Consider the following 19,181-nt stretch of genomic DNA (forward strand, 5'->3'; position numbering starts at 1 on the left):
TGCTATCCAAGAGGAGCTCAAAGGAGGAGGCCTCCCAAAGAAGCAGGACAGGACAGGTGTGAACTTTTAGGATGCCTCAGATTCTCTCCATTCAGTTGCCCAGTGTGCAATTATATGATTTAATTTGATGTCTTAGATTATGGGATTCAAATATATGTACCCAGTTTTATGATTCAAAGCTAGCTGTGTGGCAGGGTGTACACAAACATTGATTCTTGCAGTGTGGTATATATTATAGCTATGAGCTTACTTTGGGAATACAAAATACATTCAATTAAATGTTTTAAATATGATGTGTGGGGGCGCCTGGTTAGCTCAGCTGGTTGAGGCTCAGTCCTTGTTGCAGCGGCCGCGGGTTCCCTTTGCTGCATGTCATCCCCCTCTCTCTCACACTTTCCTGACTTAATATGTCCTATAAATAAAGGCAATAAAAGCCCCAAAAAATAAAAATAAAAGTTTTCATAGTTTTAAACTAAAAAGAATAAAATATTAAATAAAACTTAAAATGTATTATTGTGATTTTCCACTGTATTGTATGAAGGACACTCTTGAAAATGTGATGCAACATCTCAAGGGGCCATCCTTTCAATAAATTAAAATGGTAATAATAATAATTATTATAATCACAATCATTCTAATATTACATTAATAAATTCAATTGCGTGCTGTGGTGAGCCTGTGTCTGGTTCACACATGGGACGCCTGGAACAAGATTAAACTAGATCATTGTGTAAAGTCTTTCCTTTGCAATGTTGTTTTTTTTAGAGGTGTCAGAATGTTGTGCAAGGTTTTGGCATCACCTGTTTTACATGCAAGTTGCCTCGCGTTCACTTTTGGGATGTCAACTTGCCAGACACGCCTGAAATAAAGACTGGAAAGTAAAATAAAATGACAGGTCACTCAATTTCATTATGTAGTTTTTGAAACTTATTTGCGCAAGATGAGTTGAGAAATCTTCTGCTGAGTCAGCCTGATCTTCTTTTCAAAACATTCCCTTGTGCATTTCCAAGAAATCTATCTGCTAACTAGAAGTGCTCACAAGGAAATTTTCAAACTCACTATGAAAACAAAGGCACCTACAGATCAAGTGACACGCAAAGCACATACCTTCAAGCTGTTTTCTTACTAAAAATAAGAAAATTGTTTAACTGAAGTCCACAGATGATTTATAACCAACAGGGACAATGTGTGACTGTGACAAAGAGTAATGGCAATAATACTTTCCTATGCCAACCTGTCTCAAATTTCACAATGGTTTATTGTGTTTTTTAAAAACACTAAGCCAGACATAAAGTAAACATTCACAAGACTGAATGGAAATCTTATCAATCACTGTAAATTCTGTTCAGCCCCATACATATAGTAGGCTGCAGGAGTCCTGTAGCAAACAAGAAGCTTGCACATTTTTTTGGTATTGTATTTAATTAACGGCTGCCATTTTGGCACTAAAAATCCTCCTCTGTCAACCTATACTCATTTTCCATGGCAGACATGTCATAGCAGGGAAAGCACAGGTATAATTAATTACATCTGTAACAACTTAATTGCATTTTGGTAAGCCACTGCCCTGTTGTTGTGCGTGTGACACGTAATAGTTCTGAGCCATTGTTAGCTGTATTAGTTACACCTACGCTTATCCTGCTATGACAAGTCAAAGTATCAAAAGGTCAGTGTGAACGGCTCTATATATCTTTGTCATTTCATTTGTACCATTGCAACTGTTTCAAAGTAGTTACAATATGGTTTGTGGGAAAACAGTGGGAAAAGCACAGGTGGAAATCTATAAATTCCATTTAGCTGCTTTGCTTTTAGGATCCTGGTATTGTGCATGCTGGCTCACTGCCACAGCGTCATGACCTACCAGGCCACTTGAGTAAAACAGAGCCATTGTTAATGTTATCAGTAACACCGTTACTGTGCTCTTCCCAGTATGAAATCATGTAGGCGTCTTCCATGAAAAGGCCTGTTGCATTTGAAAACAATAATTGACAGACTTGCAAAAGGCCAACATAAGACTTTTGTTTAATTTGTTTTTCTTTGATTTCTGTTTCCTAAACTTTGTGCAAACCAAAATGTAAAAAAAGTGGATATAGTGCTGGTAACAGAGAAGCATGTTACTTCTAACACTTACATTTGTTACTCAGAATGTTCCATTGATTCAATTTACAGTATATAAGAGGTTTAGCGCTGACATTGGGAAAATAAACTACAACAGTTTTAATCAGTGTTTAAGAGAGTAATTGTTTAAATAGGCTACATGGCAGCAATAACTGCTACTCTGCTAGTATTATATGAAATTGTATTTATTTTACTTGCTTGTGTTTTCCCCTGCCATGCATTTCACAACAAAGGAATGTATTTCCCCCGTTCTAAATAATCATAAAAAGGACAGCCTCAGTATGATGGTTGTTATCATCATCTGTTTTCCTATTTCGATGCGTGCCTTATCATGCTATGACTTGCTTCTGTGGCCACCCAACCAACTCCACCCAGCAGCACATAATAAAAGAGACTAAACCTGGATTTGGGAACATTGTGTTGATGTCAAGAAGGAGTAATAGCTCCTACTGCCTCATAAGCTTGCACATTAAAATGTAGCAAATGTCTCAACAGATGCTGTCATATTTTATAATTTAAAAGTCTGTCTACCCCAGGGATCGTTATGTATGTCACTTTTCACATGTAACAAATATTTTTCCCCCCAAAGGGAAACCCACGCCACACAAACTTATTCCCAAGGTTGTCTGGAGTTCATTTCCTGCTCTGTTTACATCTTAAACTTCCTGCAGCCCACTGACAGCTCATTTCGCATGGGCCAAAACTGATACAGAGGATAAGGGATGTTTACTACACAAAGGGCACAGTCACACAAATAGACAACAATGAAGGAGGGAGAATTGCATAATGGCTCCAAAACTATACCAAATAACTGTTATGATAGAAAATAGTATGAGCATAAAAATGCTGCAGAAAACTGTTCCATAAACTCAGCACTGTCTACATTTCTAGAGGTTTGCTGAAATCTTAGCAACCACCCTCATCTTTAAGTATTGCCACAAAAAAACATCTTTCATTTGTTACTTTGTTCACTTGCATTGTTATTGCTTGTGTCGCATATAAAATATGTTAAAAATAGATCAAGAGACTGCCTATATCTGGAATTACAGCTGCACCGCACTGCAGTGTAGTGTGTAAAACTACAACGGGGCCCTTCTGTGTTTTAAGTGAACTTGATTTCTTGCTATAACACGTCTTGGATAATCTGTGTACACGTCCAGTACACATTCTTGTGCTATTGGTTTTTAAACTTGTTTCAAACATCAGATTTGAGCTGAATGCCATACTGTGGCACAGCTACCTAGAAAACCCAGAAGCCCTGTTCCTGACAATCTTGTGATTGTTGCCCATGCACTGTTATGAAGGAACACAGCTTGGGAAATGTACATGTTCAGTATTATGCAGGTTATGCAACCATCTCCCCTTTGGCCCTGCATGTGTCACATGTTAGTGAGGTCAGCGGGGCTTTAAATGATGTGCGGGCTCTTGCTGTGCAGTGGTGCCATGAACCGGGGTATCACCGTAAATCCGAAAACATTGGCTGCTGACCTTTATTCTTCATGAATTAGATGTCCTGAGCAGGTCGCATTCCTAAAGCGGCTTTGATCAGTTGGGATACAAACACATTCACCATTGAGAAGAAAAAAAAAGAGCTTCTCACTCACAATAGCCAAGCCCCAATCCACTAAAATGCTAACTGTTCTGTTTTAATTTCGCTGTCTTTGATGTTCAGTTTACTGAAAAACAACCACATGTGCTTTTTTTCATATGATTGTGGTAAAATTACACCACAGAATACATTTTGAGTTTAAATGTTTTAGTCCAAGATTCAAATAAAATACATTTTCATCATAGATTAACTTTTCAGAACAAAAGCATCATTGTTCATGTTTTAGTGTGTCACTGGACAGACAAGGACTTAGACAATATAATAAATCCAACCAACAGCTTGCATTAAGGTCAGGCTCTCCAACATCCTCGGGTGTAATACACATTTTTTAAATTCATATATTGTTTCTAGAAGCATGACAAACTCCAGACCCATAGACTCTGTTGTGTCTTAAGGTTCATCAGATGTATCCTCTGAATAGCATTAGCAATGCTATTGATTTGACATCCAGACAGGACATCTTAAAATCGGTTGTGACCTTTTGAATAAAAAACAAATGTATTTGAACAGTTTATTTCCCAACATTTCAGCAAATATGGCAGGAAGACTGATGAGCTTTGTGAAGGTTTGTGCCGCAATTATTTTTGGACCAGAGAGAGACAGAGAGACATTACTTTTTGTAAAAACTAGGCAGAACAAGCACTTTTCTATATCTATCTTTCAGCCAAGAACCCATACATGTCAACACTGACCTCATTTCTAATGTTGACAGCTTTGAGGATTATTGTTGTTTGGCCCATCATGTGGACAAAAATAGAATGAAATGTGTAAGAAGTCACACAGCTACGTCAGATATACAAAGGCTTAACCAAGGATTAATTTGATTATACATGATTCAAGGCATAACCAGCATCTTTCTGTTGTGCAACAACTGTGTCTGTGTGGCTGGACTTTGTACATTCGAGGTTACAGAGGCAAGAACTGAACATCATGAAGCAGTTACTGATACACAGTCATGACCAGACAGCAATACATCAATAAATCTGGCTCTGACAGGTTGTAACCACCCCCTACATGGACTTGTGCATTGTTTTTTTGTTCTTTGACTCTCTGTCCGTCAGAGTTCAATGTAAAACTGTCCCGTCAGCAGATTAAAAAGCGGTGTGGAGGAAGATGTCAATGAAATTATGTTTTTAAGTTTTGAAAAGTGTTGTGTCCCTAAAGCTAGTAATCAGCTTTCTTATGTGAGAGAGCAATAACGGGACATTTTTCATATTATTTAACCATCTCAGCAATTTGAAACTCTTTTGAACGGCTTCGTTTGGAAAAGCAGAGTGACTCCTTGTTTACATTAGAGGAAAAGTGCATTGCATGACACTGCATTACAGCATGGCATACAGCTCAAATCTGACATTTTGTTTCATTCAGCTCTGGCTTTAATGTTGACATGATGAATACGCTGACATTCAAAGGACACACAAATTGTGTGTGTCTGCATGAAAAGCAGTCAGACCAAATGATTCCCCTGCATGCGATCCCAACCACATTGAGGCAGAGCTCGCTTATCCCAGCAAAACCCCTGAATTTCCATCCAAAACAGATGTTCTTTTTTTTTTTGATTGCATAACACTAGTAATCCAACACAAACTCTTCCCTTGGCTGCCTGATTTCAAGTAAGCTCCAATCTAAAGTATAATTCCACACCGAAGGCTCTTCCCACACTTTTAATATTTAACTGTACTTGTGAGTAGTGAGCTAGTGAGCCTATAACCAGGGCTGATATCAATGTTTCATTGATGATTCTAAGAGAGAAAAACATGTTGAAATTGGCTTATGTAATTTAGAACATCTTGGTTTGAAGTGTTGAAATGACATACTTAGTGCTTCATTCATATTTGTTTTTACATCTACACAAATGTGTTATGAGGTAAGAATAATACAATCAAATCCTGTACACCTATATGACTTTAATACTATTTGACCTTAAAAAACAACTTGTATTTCAAAGATAACTGGAGGGAACAAATAAACAAACAGGAATTTCTAAAATGGTCTATTTTCTTGATGCGGCTCCAGTTCTGCACCATGACTGAAAAATCGGTTCAAATCGGTTTCAAATAAAAAAAAGCCACATGCAATAAAGTGATTCTTGAACACACTGTTCCTAAACCACTCCCAAAATAGAATGACAGAATAAGTGTCAAAGCAAAGTAGTAAATCAAGCCCAGGCCCTAATTGTCTTCAGACTTTCTGTACGCCTCTGTGGCATGTACACACGCTAGCTGTGCAGCCAGATGGATTTTTCCACTGTGCTTGAAGGCTGCATTAGCCATTAACGCAAGTATGATTAAACTGCAGTGCCACTTCAAGCTGTAGCAGACCCTTCAGCCTCTTTTAATTGACAGGCACAAGGTGTTCAGGTATCTGTATAAGGAGACTGACTCTAATTATCTTGTGCAAAAGAGCCAATAAACGCCTGACCTTCTCCTCTTTGCCACATTAAACAAAGTCAATATGCTGCACATCCCACCTGCCACTAATCCCATGCAGAAATCATTTCATAACAGCCATATTGATCACACATAGAATCAGTTGTTTTGACACAAAACACCGGGAGGGACCTCAGTTTTATGGGTAACCGTGAGCAATGGGGAAGACACTGTGTTTACTTTCATGCTATTTGACCTGTGGTGGTGATTCTGGGCCCCGAGCTGAGACTTCCTGATCTTAGCGATAGATGGATGTGAGGTCTACACACCAGAGATTCAGATCTAGTTACGCACAGGCTGAACTGACTGGCTGCCAATCGGTCTGAAATGCTACTAGGACAAACTGTTTTTTCACCCAGACAGATTCCTGTCCTCTGGCAACCAGCTATTATTACTTCACTATTAGTGGTCACACAGCTTTTGACTTTGGGAGAAAAAGAAAAATATATATATATATTCTTTCCTTTTCTTAAAAAGTATCAATGGGATGAGTCTTTCCTAAGTCTGAGGAGCCAATATGCTAAATTAAAAGTACCTCAGTCTAAAGTATGGGCCTCGTGGCTCACTGCAACATTTGTAAATCACATGCTGCTCATCAAGACTGATCTTGTAAACACAAACAAGGCTCAAAAAGCTGAACAAATCAACATCCTATGCAAGATGTTGCGATGAGCGGCTCCAACTTTCAAGAGGTTAGTTTTGCGAACAGATGTCGTTTACTCCGAAATTCTAATTCAAGATTTCACAGTAATTCTCTTATTTCAGCACCACAAAATAAAACCATCCCGGGTGTTGTTGCGGCAGCCTCATCTGTCTGTGTTGTCTGATTGGATTTCCAGTGAATAATTGTTTCCATTGCATAGAATATGTAACCTCCAAAACACTACCATAAAGGGAAATGCTACAAAATAAAACTACTAGGGTCTGGCATTACTACTCCTGTAAGACCTAGCGTTGATTACTCCCCAACACACACACACACACAATAAAAAAAAAAAAAGACTTATCGTATTATGTAAACATAAGGTTTATTGCAAATGTGCAGTTGTATCCAAACACCATAGTGAACAACTTTGAGGATACGTTACAGCAACAATACCGTTATCTTTACAAAACAAACAAAAACTTTCGCACTAGCTACATACAAGACTTCTCCCTGTGAAGTTATACACATGGTCCTGGTTTTCTCAGCTTCTGTTGTCGTGAGAAAAAAAAAGAAAAAAAAAAAAAAAAAAAAGGCTAAAAGTCTTTGGTAGCTAGAAAACAACAGAGCTCAGTGTGGAAATTTGTTCCTCTCTTACTAAAAAGGACAGGCACTGTTGTCATGCCATCGTTATCAAGTTGGCATCTGAGCAAGAAACCGACAGATATTGGATGACGCTGCTAAAATCAGAAGTGCATCTGCAGCAACAAAGCTGGCTTCTGCTTGCTCACCATCTCCACTATGTTGACTTCAGGACGTTTCAACTTTATGTACATTGTAGTTATCGTTTACTGTGAAGAGCTAGGCAGACAAGGTAGGCAGATATGCCTGTCCCAAGATTATTTAAAATAAAAATCTTGTAAGACCACTCAATACTCCTATTTTACAAACAACTGATTTTTGTTCAGAATCACAAACAAAAAAAACAAAACAGAAGACATAGCTGGATTAATTCCCCCATAAGCAGCAAGCCCCAACAGCAGGCAATATGAGATTACATTTTATGAATCATTACACTTTACTCATCAGTCTACTGCAGCGGTCCACCAGCTCTAATAGGCTATGCTGCATTAACCTCCACCTGTTGCCTTAGCTTATTCGGTTGATTATTCTTGTTATGCTTAAATGTACATGAACACATACATTATAGGTACAGGAAAGTCCTCATTATGTGGCTGAAATGTGTGGCTGGGAGTCCTTGAAACTTGTATTTTGAGGTCGGACAAATCCACACGATGGGGCTTTTCTCGTTGAGACATGGAGGACCACCTCAGACGGGTCTCCTCTGGGTGAGTGGGGAGCACCCTCCCCAACACTTTCCAAGTTAGCAGCGCCAGGGCCAGCCCAATCAACACCTCCTCACCCCCCCCCCACTCTCTGGAGCAGAGGGTGTTTGTTGGAGGGCAGGGAAAGCCCCCTTGCGGTCTGAAAGCGAGCGCTCGGTGTCTAGCCGGCCCTCTCTCTATTCGTAGCACTTTGGTCTACACAGAGAGACTACGACAAAAGAGTTGGACGGTATCAGAGGACGGGCCTGACACCGCACCAGTCAGAGCGTCCTAAGTTCTGTTTGTGCTTATCAATGTCAACAGTTCTTTTGTGTCCCATCGATCATTTACAGCCCCGATGCGTCACCTTCACGGTTACGAAGGCTTCTCGGCGGCGGCGATTTTTGTAACGCTTACGTTCAAATGGAGGTCCATTACTGTAAAGAAACAGTGGCTCTGCCCGCCCCAAGGCAGAGCCACTTATACAGCAGAGCCAGTGCTGAGGCTGCAGGGCTGATGCTGGTCTACGGTCACCTGGGAGCTCACATTGTCCAGGGGTAACAGCGTGTCCGTCGGGATGCGAGACTGGAACTTCTCCAGCTGCTCTGGACTGGCCAGGTTTTTCAGCAAGTAGTTCTCCCTCTCGAGCTGGTTGTTCTTCTCCGCCAGCTCTTTGATCTGCTCTTTGAGGACTTCCACCTCCTCACGCACCGCATACATCAGGTGGTTCTTGACAAGATCCTGTCATAATAAGAAGAACAGATGGATCAGTTTAGATATAGAAACAGAGAAATGTTAAGGTTGAACTGCTTGGCTGCACAGCTGATGCATGTGCTAAAAAAATGATGGTGTTTGCTGTCACAGTATATCTTCTACACCACTTTGTCTATTTACTGGCATGGATCTACAGTATGTATACTACAGTAGTATACATGTTATAACAGACCATTGGTGGTTTCAATAATTGTAAGCTGCCAAAATGTTATCAGTCTCTGTTTATTTTGTACTTCCTGCCATCATCTTCTGCACTTGTTTTCTACTTTATCACATGAATAAAGCATACAGTAGTCTATGCTGCCTTCACATAACGGGGACATTCATAGAGAGCTGCTTTTGTGCAGAATGCATTGGGATAACTGCATTTTGAGGAGGTCAGCGGGTTATAGCTGTTTTATTATATGTGCATGTTGATGTATTTTTTTTTTTTTTTTTTTCATCTCGGCTTACCATCGCCTGTTCAATCTTGTTGTCGATGGCCACAACGCTAGCACCAGAGGCACTGCAGAAGACAAAGAAAAGAGGACATTATTTAACAGTTCAACGTAATTTACTTCACTTTAACCCCAAACTATTAGGAAAACAAACACATTGCGGATTAATTAATTCGTTGGTATCGGACAGTGAAACAGAAAGCTTGCAAAAGAGAAAGGAAAAGCCGTTTACGCTGCCGTCATTTTAAGTATTGCTTTGATAGTATGGTCAGGCTTTTATTTAGGTTATAGCGTGAGTGTATGAGGAACTGATACAGTACATAGCTCCGCGCACATATATCTGTTCAAAGTCCAAATAGACAGCAGCAAAGAGAAAGGTAGTTGCGCACAGAGCATTTGGAGGCAATGTGAAATCACAAAGTATATCAGACATTGCACACGAGAGCATTTGTTATAAATCGCTATATGGAAATACAGTAACGTTAACGTTAGCTGGAGGCCTGTAGCAACGTCAGAATGAGATTATTCAGAATAGGCTCGTGCTCCTATGTATAAGTAATCATTATAAACGAAATAAATTTCTAAAATATGGCGACTGTGTCGGATATTTACCTGTTGTCAAGTTTGACAGATACAACGTCTCCTCCGAGTAACGAGGAGAAAAACGAGATTGAAAAGTTATGCAGCTGGTAGACGGCCACCTCCATGGGGGTTTTACCGAACATCTCTGTGCTCATGTTGAGTACCAGACTCGTTTGGATTACGCTTCTCGCCACGTTTGCGACTGGTTGGTCACCTAACTGTATATCCGGATTTGTTTCGTCTTTCGTAGCGATGCACTAACTCGCTGAAGCTAGCTGAGCGCAATGCTGTGTCGGTGTATGAGCTTCGCCGGTTTAAACAAGCGACTGTCTGATGCTATTTCTGCCACCGGCTGCTATTTAAATGACTTGCCTCCTGACGTCATCTGACGCGTACATGCGTTCAGTCAAATGAGGTGGCGGGTCAGATTTTGATGGTGCCTTTCCGCACCATAGGAAAAACTGGATTTATGAACTGGACCATGATAAATGCATCCCACCTCAACCTTTTGCACAATAAACACTGAGGGGGGAGATAACAAAGTTCTTCTTTTTGTTGATGCGATTGTGCAGAAGTTTGAAATGTAACACATAAAACCATACAATATGATGCAATGGTGTATACAACCTGCAATTATAAAATATATATAAAATGCCTAATATTAGATTAATGCATTCATTTCAGAGAACTACTGTATTTTAAAGAGCTAATTACTTGATATTTTCATTTTTCATGATACACATACTACAGAGATTATAAATATAAAAGTGATGTAGTTCTAAGACGGGCTCTCTTAAAGTATACCATGCGTCTTGATACTATGATAGATTTTTTTTTGGATGGATCTCATAAAAAAACAATCAAAGACAAAAACTCAGTGTTATCAATTATTTTATATTATTAAAACAATGCATTTGTCATTGTTATGCTGCAAAGCAAAGTGCAAAGTACACCTCTCAATCAGTTATTTTATAAAACAAAACAAATGGCATTAAAAAAAAAATCAATTTTAGGTTGCATTAAAGCTTACTATAAGTAAACAAAATGGATCCTAGAAAAAAACGAGTTTTTAAAGAAGCATTTGAATGCTGCATTACATATGCCCTGATTCTGAACTTTTCCTCTGCCACTGGCTTGTGCAGTTAACCCACAGACCCAAATCCGTACTCGATGCAACCGACAACATCAAAACAACCACCGAAACAAATGTCACAGTAGGTCTGCATAAATAAGTCTAGTATCGGCAATAAATAAAACCCCGAATTGTCCAAAAAAAAGAGCCTATGTTTTCTTTAAATATGTAATTTAAAAGTAGGCTATTAATTTGTTCTTGATTTGCCATACACTTTTAAAACTGTCCTTAATTAGTAGGCTGCACGCTATAATGGAATGTCCTGCAACAACCTCTGTCCCTGTCAATTTCCACTCAGTCTATGTCTGAACTCTATCGGTCTCTAGTGGTAAAAATGTCTAGTACACCGGCCCGTAGGGGACAATATTAATAACAAAGGCTCTGTTCACGGACACAGTGTTTACCACGGAATTGTTCGTACACCTTTTCCTGCCTCTATAAATCAACAACTCCAGGTTGTTTTTTTCTTCTTAGAAAACATATGAAACATTTTCAAAGGACAATCTACATCCATTTGTTTATACATTCATTCATCCATCCATCCGTTCATTCATTCATGTATGTATTTAATACTGATCACATATGCCATAGCATAGAACTTGTTTTTTTGTTTAGTTCTCTAATGTGTGTGGACTAAACAACAAAGCAGGCAGGGGTATTTTAGGGGAACACAGATTGTAGGGCACATGTTCTGTGTACCACCACTTAGGCTATATTTAGTTTAAATATCCACTCATTGGGAGGGCATACAGGAATCTGTCTGGCTTTAAACCTGAAGACTGCTCTCTGGTGTAGGCTATGACCTCTTGCACTTTGTCTTTTGAACATGCATATTACAACATGTCACACAACTGTACTGAGCATCCTGCAAAGTGTGATAAACAAGTTTTAGTAGAAGCTGACCACAGAAGACAGGGAAAAAACACACCTGCTATTATCTGTTATCTTTCTTTTCACCGCATTTCCAACTGAGTACTGGCTTTGTTTTCAGTGAGGCGTTCATGCAGGTTTTAATAGCTTTAATGTAATTGCTCCCCACCTCTCAGCTGTCACATTATGTTCCTTTTTGCTGTTACAATTTTCTGATCCAATACTGATAAGCCAATTAAATTTCTATTAGAGAGTCTCTGTTGTATAATGTTTTTCTTCCAGTGCACTAACGACATGGAGAACATCACTAGCTAGAATTTAAATTCTCTTCTGAGAGGGTCTTATTTAATGTGTATAAAAATGAAATGGTTTTCCATGCAAATTTCCTAAAAGGTTGCACTGTACAGGAAACTTAAATTATACTAAATGACGTAGAGCCCTCACTATAGAAAACTAAGGTCTGCCATATTTTTTGTAGAAAAAGGAGTTATGTAAAAAATGGGGAGAGTGGAAAGGCTGACTTTTGGTAGGCCTAACAAGGCTAAGCAGAAAGCACATTGACTGGGTATTAGGACCCATAGTGCCTGTCATCTCAGATTTCGTGCTGTGACAGTACAGCTGCCAGGTTTAATATCAGGCCCTGTTCTGGCAATGAGGGGCTGGTGAATTACCTTGCCCCGCTGTGATAGTCTCACTTAGGAGGGGGGAGTCACAGAGATTACCTGTAGCTCTCCTCAGATGCACAGATAGAAACAACAGACAGTGGGGAGCCTTCGTGGATGGATGAAGTAAAATATACCTAATGAGCCATATGCAGAAAGATGACAGTGTAAACTGGATGCTCATAACCTTATGCTTTGCCTGCTTAATTCACAGTTTAAAAACTGCTTCAACACAAATCTCAACAAGTGAAAGACATTTAAACGAAAGACATTTACACGCAGCTTAAGCAAGTCTAGTTTAAATTGCATCGGCATGTTTTTTAACAGTTTATGTACCACAGATATTGACCAGTGCTGCCTTCTCAAGAAATTAAGCCCTTCATATTGCTGTGGAACTCTTACTTCCTGACCATGTTTGGGGCGTGCCATATCTAGTGAGTCACTATTCAGCTAGGCGATGGGCCATGGTCTCCATCAGATGTCCCTTGTGCAAGAGCCAACCATGTTATATAATTCTGATTCATCTGCACCAATGGCTGAAGAAGAGTGAGGCTGAAACGCGTTATTTTGGGGTTTTGACCAAATGCGAGATGAACTCAATACAGCCCACTAAGAAACACAGGTAGTCAAATGCACAGAGAAAACAAAATCTATCAGTTTGAGATCACTTCTTGGTCAAAAGGACGCCTTTCTCTTCTTCTTACTGCGCCTGTCCCATCTGCATTTTTATAATTAGGAATGTATGTCGTGTATGAAAATGTGGCCTGAGAACACACAGCCCTGCCTTAGGCTGCAGCCAGAGGCTGTCTCAGTGGAAGCTGTCAGTGTGAGCAACAGGAGCGGTTACAACCAATGAATACTGAACACTCCACATACACTGGGACACCCAGAGGCACTCATCTCATTATTATCACATCACCTATAAGCTGCCATTGATAGAAACGAGGTACATGACCTTGGTCTTGCTCATGAGGTTTTTCAATGAATTTAACAGGCTGTCAATTTCTGCCCTTGGAATGCATGTATAACTTCATGTGATAGCTTGTATCAAACATGCAATACATGCAGAAGCTGATAAAAGACATTTTTATCCAAGGGCTAGTAGCGAAATCACTTTCTGCCTGCAGTAAATGCTGCGGCCAACAATCAGTGGAAATCCTAAAGATGACTTTTAACATCATGATCATCAAGATTTATGCCAGAGAAATAAAGATGTCTTAAAGTGGCACTCAAATCTCATTAAACACAGCTGATACAGAAAAGATGTTGCAGCACCATTTCCTGTTTCGTTCTCTATTTGGCATATGTGTGAATTATAATCCAAACCATTTCATGACAATACTGCATCTAAAAATCTACATCATTTAGACACTGACACGCTGCCGTTACCAGCCGTCTTCTCCTGAGCTGTCTTTAATGTGCACATCTGTCACTGACAGGCCATCATGCCAGATATCCTCTCACACACAAAACAAACTCTCTGACTGTCCTCTGCTGTTCCCTACTTACCGCCGTTCTGGCCTCTTAAACAGACTCGGTGAGTAAGGGGGCGAGTAGCTCATAGCTCTCTCAGGATAGCTGAAGTGCTGGTAGTGGCAGCAGAATCTGTGGGATGGTTCGGCCAGGCGGAGGGCGCACACCGTCCTGGGAGAGGGTGGCATAGCCCCAACAGTGGGACGCGTCTGAGAGTGTCCCATCTTGGCTTCCAAATGAGGCTCAAGAGCCAGGGGCCCTTTGACTGTTTGCTCCCTGTTCTGCTGTTGTTTGTTCTCAACAACTGTTTTCTCAAAGCACAAAGAGACCATTGACTGGTGTGCTGGCGATACCTCTGGATATGCAGCCATAACTGTGAGTGCCATGCTCTGACTGGCACTCGTATGATGCGTCTCGAATCCAGTGGAACACAATGCCCGAGAGTCACAATGAAAAGGCAGCAATTGTTTTGTTTCTCTTTGCTGCTGGAGCGTCTATTTCAGGCAGACAAAGCAAATGATCTTTCTCTAAGTGTACCTGAACAATCATCATGCCTATCTCCATACCTCAATCAATCAGTGGTAATAAGTGTAATAAAACACATCGTCGGGCCGTTGTTCCATGATGTGAAATAAACTTGTGCGACATCTAATGACCTTATCGGGCACCAGATTTTGTAGGACTCTAAAGGCAGCCACACATCCACTTACTGTATATGGAAAGGTTTTGGAGCGCTTCAGAGAAATTGTTACACTGCTCAGAACTTGTGTGTAAAACCAAGCTGAGGCAGATAACTTAGCTCAGTGGTATGTTATGTAACATTTCCCCTAAACACTTTTAAAGCTTAGTGGGTTTGTCAGTTTCAGAAAGCCTCTTTTGTCTTGAGGGGTGTTATTATTTTGGAATGTTTGTAGAGCTATTGCCACTGGTAAAGGTGCAACAGCAAACGTAAGCTACTCTCGCCATGATTAATAGCATATGCTGTCAAGTTTGACAGTTCTGTGTCAATGTCTGAAACCTCTGTCTACATGTTTTCCCCCATCTTTTTGGCAAGTGAAAGGTTTTGAAGTCTGATATGGTATTTTGATGCACAGCAGGTGTGGTGTTGCATGACAGACAGTCGTGTAAAACCAGTTTCTGCATGTTGTCAAAGGTGAATTCTTTGTTTTGTAACATTTGCTAATTGGCATCTATCACTAGATAGGATTTACTGTCTATAAATTCAGAAGGAAAAGGTATAATGAACTAAATGTAAAGCAATAATAGGGAGCTTCAGAAATGTGAGTCTACAATATACCTTAAGATTATTAATTCAAGAAAACTAGATTAATAGCAATGTACTGCAGCCTATAGTTAAAGATTATTTGGTCAGGTGAATATTATTGTACCACACACCTTCTCAAGTCAAGAAAATGTAATTTATATTTTCTTGTTATGGTGGAATTTCAGGTTCACTCAGTTCAGTTTCTAACACTCAATCACTGATCACTAATCATTACTCAGGGTTATTTGCCGGGGACAGCAGTTCAGCTGCGTCTGAATGCACAGCATCAGTAGAGGGAATGGATGGCTTGCACTGGGCATGTTTACACCCATCATGTCAGGAGCAGTTCATTTAAAATCAAGAACATTTAATCCTTTTGTATTCAGCTTAGTCATTCACACTCAGGTGGATGTTTTTTCTTTTTTCTTTTTCGTTGTCTCCAGTTTCTTGGGGTGTTACATGAAAAGACATGTATTCGTCTTAATGTAGCACTTACGATATCCATTTTTTTTTTTGCCTCCAGCAAAAGACAAGATGGCAGTTAGCTGAGACCTCCCTCTAATAAAACCAGTGGGTAACATCGTAGATACTGCATGTTTCTTTACAGTATTGTAAACCACAGGGTGCTTCTTGTTTTTATTTTTCTGCCACACAAGTGGCGCCATGTAATTACACGTGGCCAGACAATTATCTTCTCACACATATGACAAATACTGTCTGTATAAACATGAGAAGGCACACACACACACACACACACATCCAGGAGAACAGCAAGAGTGATTGACAAGGCGTCTAATCGGGTTATCGTGTTGTGTTAGGAGACAGCAATTTATTTTCCTGAATCTCTGAAGAAAAGGAGAATGAGGGGTAAAGAGAAAAATAAATGTGACTTTTGCTGTCATAACATTTCATGATGGCAGTGATGTCACACATCCTAAACAACCAGGTATTAAACCTGATTATATACTGTATTAGTTTAAGAGTTTAAAAACAGTAGCCTATGTTGTGAACGCAGCATTTACTATGAGTCTGCACTGCTGTTACTGTAAGCAGTGTGGCTAAATGTTGGTTACAGATGGCAAAAGAGCAACTTTTTAACAGGCTGTACTTAGCTACAGAAAGGCTTTAATTATGATTTGCATGGCAGGAAACATAGCATCGCATTTTTTCCCCTGTATATCCCTAAAGGCAGCTGTTACAAAATCAGAGGACACCGCGAGCAGGTGTTTGTGTGTGTGTGTGTGTGTGTGTGCGTGTGCGTTTGTACTTTTCAGCATCTGTGCGGAACTGTAACTCATTAGTCCCTGATGGAAGATCTCGTACTATCTGCCTAGGTAACATGATTAACTTTGTTCATTACCACCACAAAAGACTCACTTGCCTTGATTTGATTCCTCGAGACAATACAAAGGGCCACTATATTGCTTCATTTCTACTTAATTTCAGTTCATACAAAGTGATTATAAGTGCATATACAGTAGCCTTCGCTGAAACTAATAGCAGTTTACAGCAGGGCACACAGTACTGTAGCTAATGGTGTGTCTGCAGTATATTGCAGTTAACAAGCTTGGGGACTTGGCAGCGTCTGGCACCAGGCTGTGATTCAGCAGACAGCTTCAGGCCATAATGTAAAGATTTACCTTGTGCTATAACGAAGAGAATGTCCTGGCTAAATTTACTGTGAAATACTGACATAGACCAAGAGGAGTGTGTCCGGGGAATATCACAGTATGGTGAACTCATGTCAGGCCACAATTATCACCCCAACCCGACATCCCCCTAAAAAGAAATAACAGTATGTTCTAGCAAATAGCCCATAGGATTCCCATCTGTGTTTTTTAGTGCAAACAGGTGTACACACACAAGATTGTCTGCTATGGAAAACCATGGATTAGACCCTCAGGATGCAATTAAGTGATCTCACTAATGGCTCTGTGGATGCTCTACAAAAGGTCAAAGGTTGTGGACGCAATTGGCCATGCAGTGTTAAATAGCAGTGGACTATGTTATTACAGTAGCTATGTCATAGCCCTTTGACTCTGCTCGGGTCCCCTATATTACCATAAACTTTTATGAGAAAACTGTTGAAATGATCATTATTTTTTTCTGTCTGGTGTAATTACATACATACCGCTACAACCTATTTGAGTTTCTAATCTAAAATATTATATATATAATTTCTGGAATTAAAATCAGGGTATGCATGTATGCATGCTATTTACTTACATACAGTACAAAGCATGAAAAGTGATATTCAAAAGAATCCAAAACACACTGAGTGGCAATGGCTGCCACTTTGCGTGGCACCTGTGATATTTACACTGTTGGCTGGATCATGTCCCAGAACAAAAGTTTACAGAGTTCACTGCCATCTGTCTATATTCATCTGCCTATGTTACTTTAGTGTACTATATACATCAGCTGTCGTAGTTGGTGTGGTTGTGTGTATCTATGTCTAATCTGAGTCACTTTCAGCCGCGGAATGCTGACATCCCACTAATGGGTACATACTGCACCGAAATCCATCACAAGACTGTCACGGCACTGGGAAAAGGAAATCTACTGTATGTGCTGTGAAGTCGACTGATACACATAGAATTGCTCCAAGGCAGAGCAATGGGTTATACCGCACTATCAGCTCTAAGTTGGCAGGTTTTATTTTTCATTGCAAACAGTGTCATCTGCTGAGCTTCAGTGTGCTACAATTTTCAATAAGTCATTACAAAAACGTTTTTGGGACTGCATGTTCATCATGAGCAAAAAGGATGTCACTAAGAAGGTTTGTGGCATCTGTGCTGTATATAAATATATCTGCTAAGTGAAGGCTGAGCATCTTTATATGGCAACATATGTGCTATAAGTGAATAGATCTGCTGATTGATGGCTGGGCATCTTTATAGCCCTTCCACTTAATTGCTTTAAATCACGAAACAGTAAAGAGGGCAAATGACAGAAAATCAGTGACGTTTGAAAAACGGAATTTGAGATTATCTTTTAGGGAAAAACATCAGAGTGAGGGATGACAAGAAGTAACAGTATTTTGATGATAGCAATTAGTCATTTGACGGATTCATTCGTCTTTGGTTAAAGTTAAACAGATAAAAGAAAAAGGGTGATTAAACGCCCTCGCCCGCATATACAGTAACATCCTGAGTACCTTTCTTTTTTTTGTTTAACCTTTTTTTTTTTCTCTAAAGTATACCTTATTTTAATATTCCCACCTTCTTTCATTTCATTTCTACCTCTCAAATTCTCCCTCTCTTCATCTTCCAACTTTCCTCAACCTTTTCCAGCTGTGTGTCTGGCTCAGCCTGCAGCTGTGTGACCCAAGTCACCAGCAACTGGGACAACACTGGAGGGAGCTGGGCCCACGATGGACCGTCCCCTGATGTGTGTTTGTGTGCTTGCATGTGTTTTTGTTATGCCCGTGTGTATGTCGATGCGTGCGGTTCGCCACACGCTCGCATACGTGGATTCTCATGCACGTCTGGCCTTGTCTGCACAATCTGGATTTAACTGGATGATAGGCACCCTGCTTACTATCGCTGTCGGTGTCATCCAAACACAGAATCGTTCCCACAGACTCCAGCAGGCTCTTCCGCTGAGCATTAAAGCGAATCCTTTGTCACCTGCGAGATGACGGTGGAACAACAACTAATTTCCCACGGATAATTTGAGACAAGTCATTAGCGGTCATTGCTGCTGAAGAAAAGCGCTTTTATGGCTTACAGCTCCACAAATGAACATCATATATTCCTTCGTGTTCATAATGTCTTTCAATTTCTTCACCTTTTCTCCAAGTAGGGTTTACATGTATGCATGTATATAGATTTCTTTCCAGTTTTGTTGTTTTGGCCTGCATG

General features: G+C 40.0%; 1 protein-coding gene across 3 annotated transcripts in view; it reads right to left on the reverse strand.

The window, feature by feature from the left end:
* Window positions 1–7,165: 7,165 nt before the first annotated feature.
* The window catches only part of tsc22d3 (TSC22 domain family, member 3), a 32,946-nt gene continuing 20,930 nt past the window's right edge, over window positions 7,166–19,181 (reverse strand). Inside the window, exons 1-3 of one of the 3 annotated variants that reach the window (XM_039812942.1) lie at window positions 14,091–14,440; window positions 9,352–9,403; window positions 7,166–8,865 (exon numbers count right to left, since the gene is read on the reverse strand). In XM_039812942.1, coding sequence (XP_039668876.1) covers window positions 8,605–8,865; window positions 9,352–9,403; window positions 14,091–14,440 — 663 coding nt within the window. In that variant the 3' untranslated portion in view covers window positions 7,166–8,604. Of the gene's footprint in view, window positions 8,866–9,351; window positions 9,404–9,947; window positions 10,267–14,090; window positions 14,441–19,181 lie in introns of those variants that run through there. The other 2 variants (XM_039812945.1, XM_039812944.1) reach the window with 2 other exon arrangements.

This window comes from Perca fluviatilis, chromosome 10 (genome assembly GCF_010015445.1).
Source record: "Perca fluviatilis chromosome 10, GENO_Pfluv_1.0, whole genome shotgun sequence".
NCBI classification, from domain to species: Eukaryota; Metazoa; Chordata; class Actinopteri; order Perciformes; family Percidae; genus Perca; species Perca fluviatilis.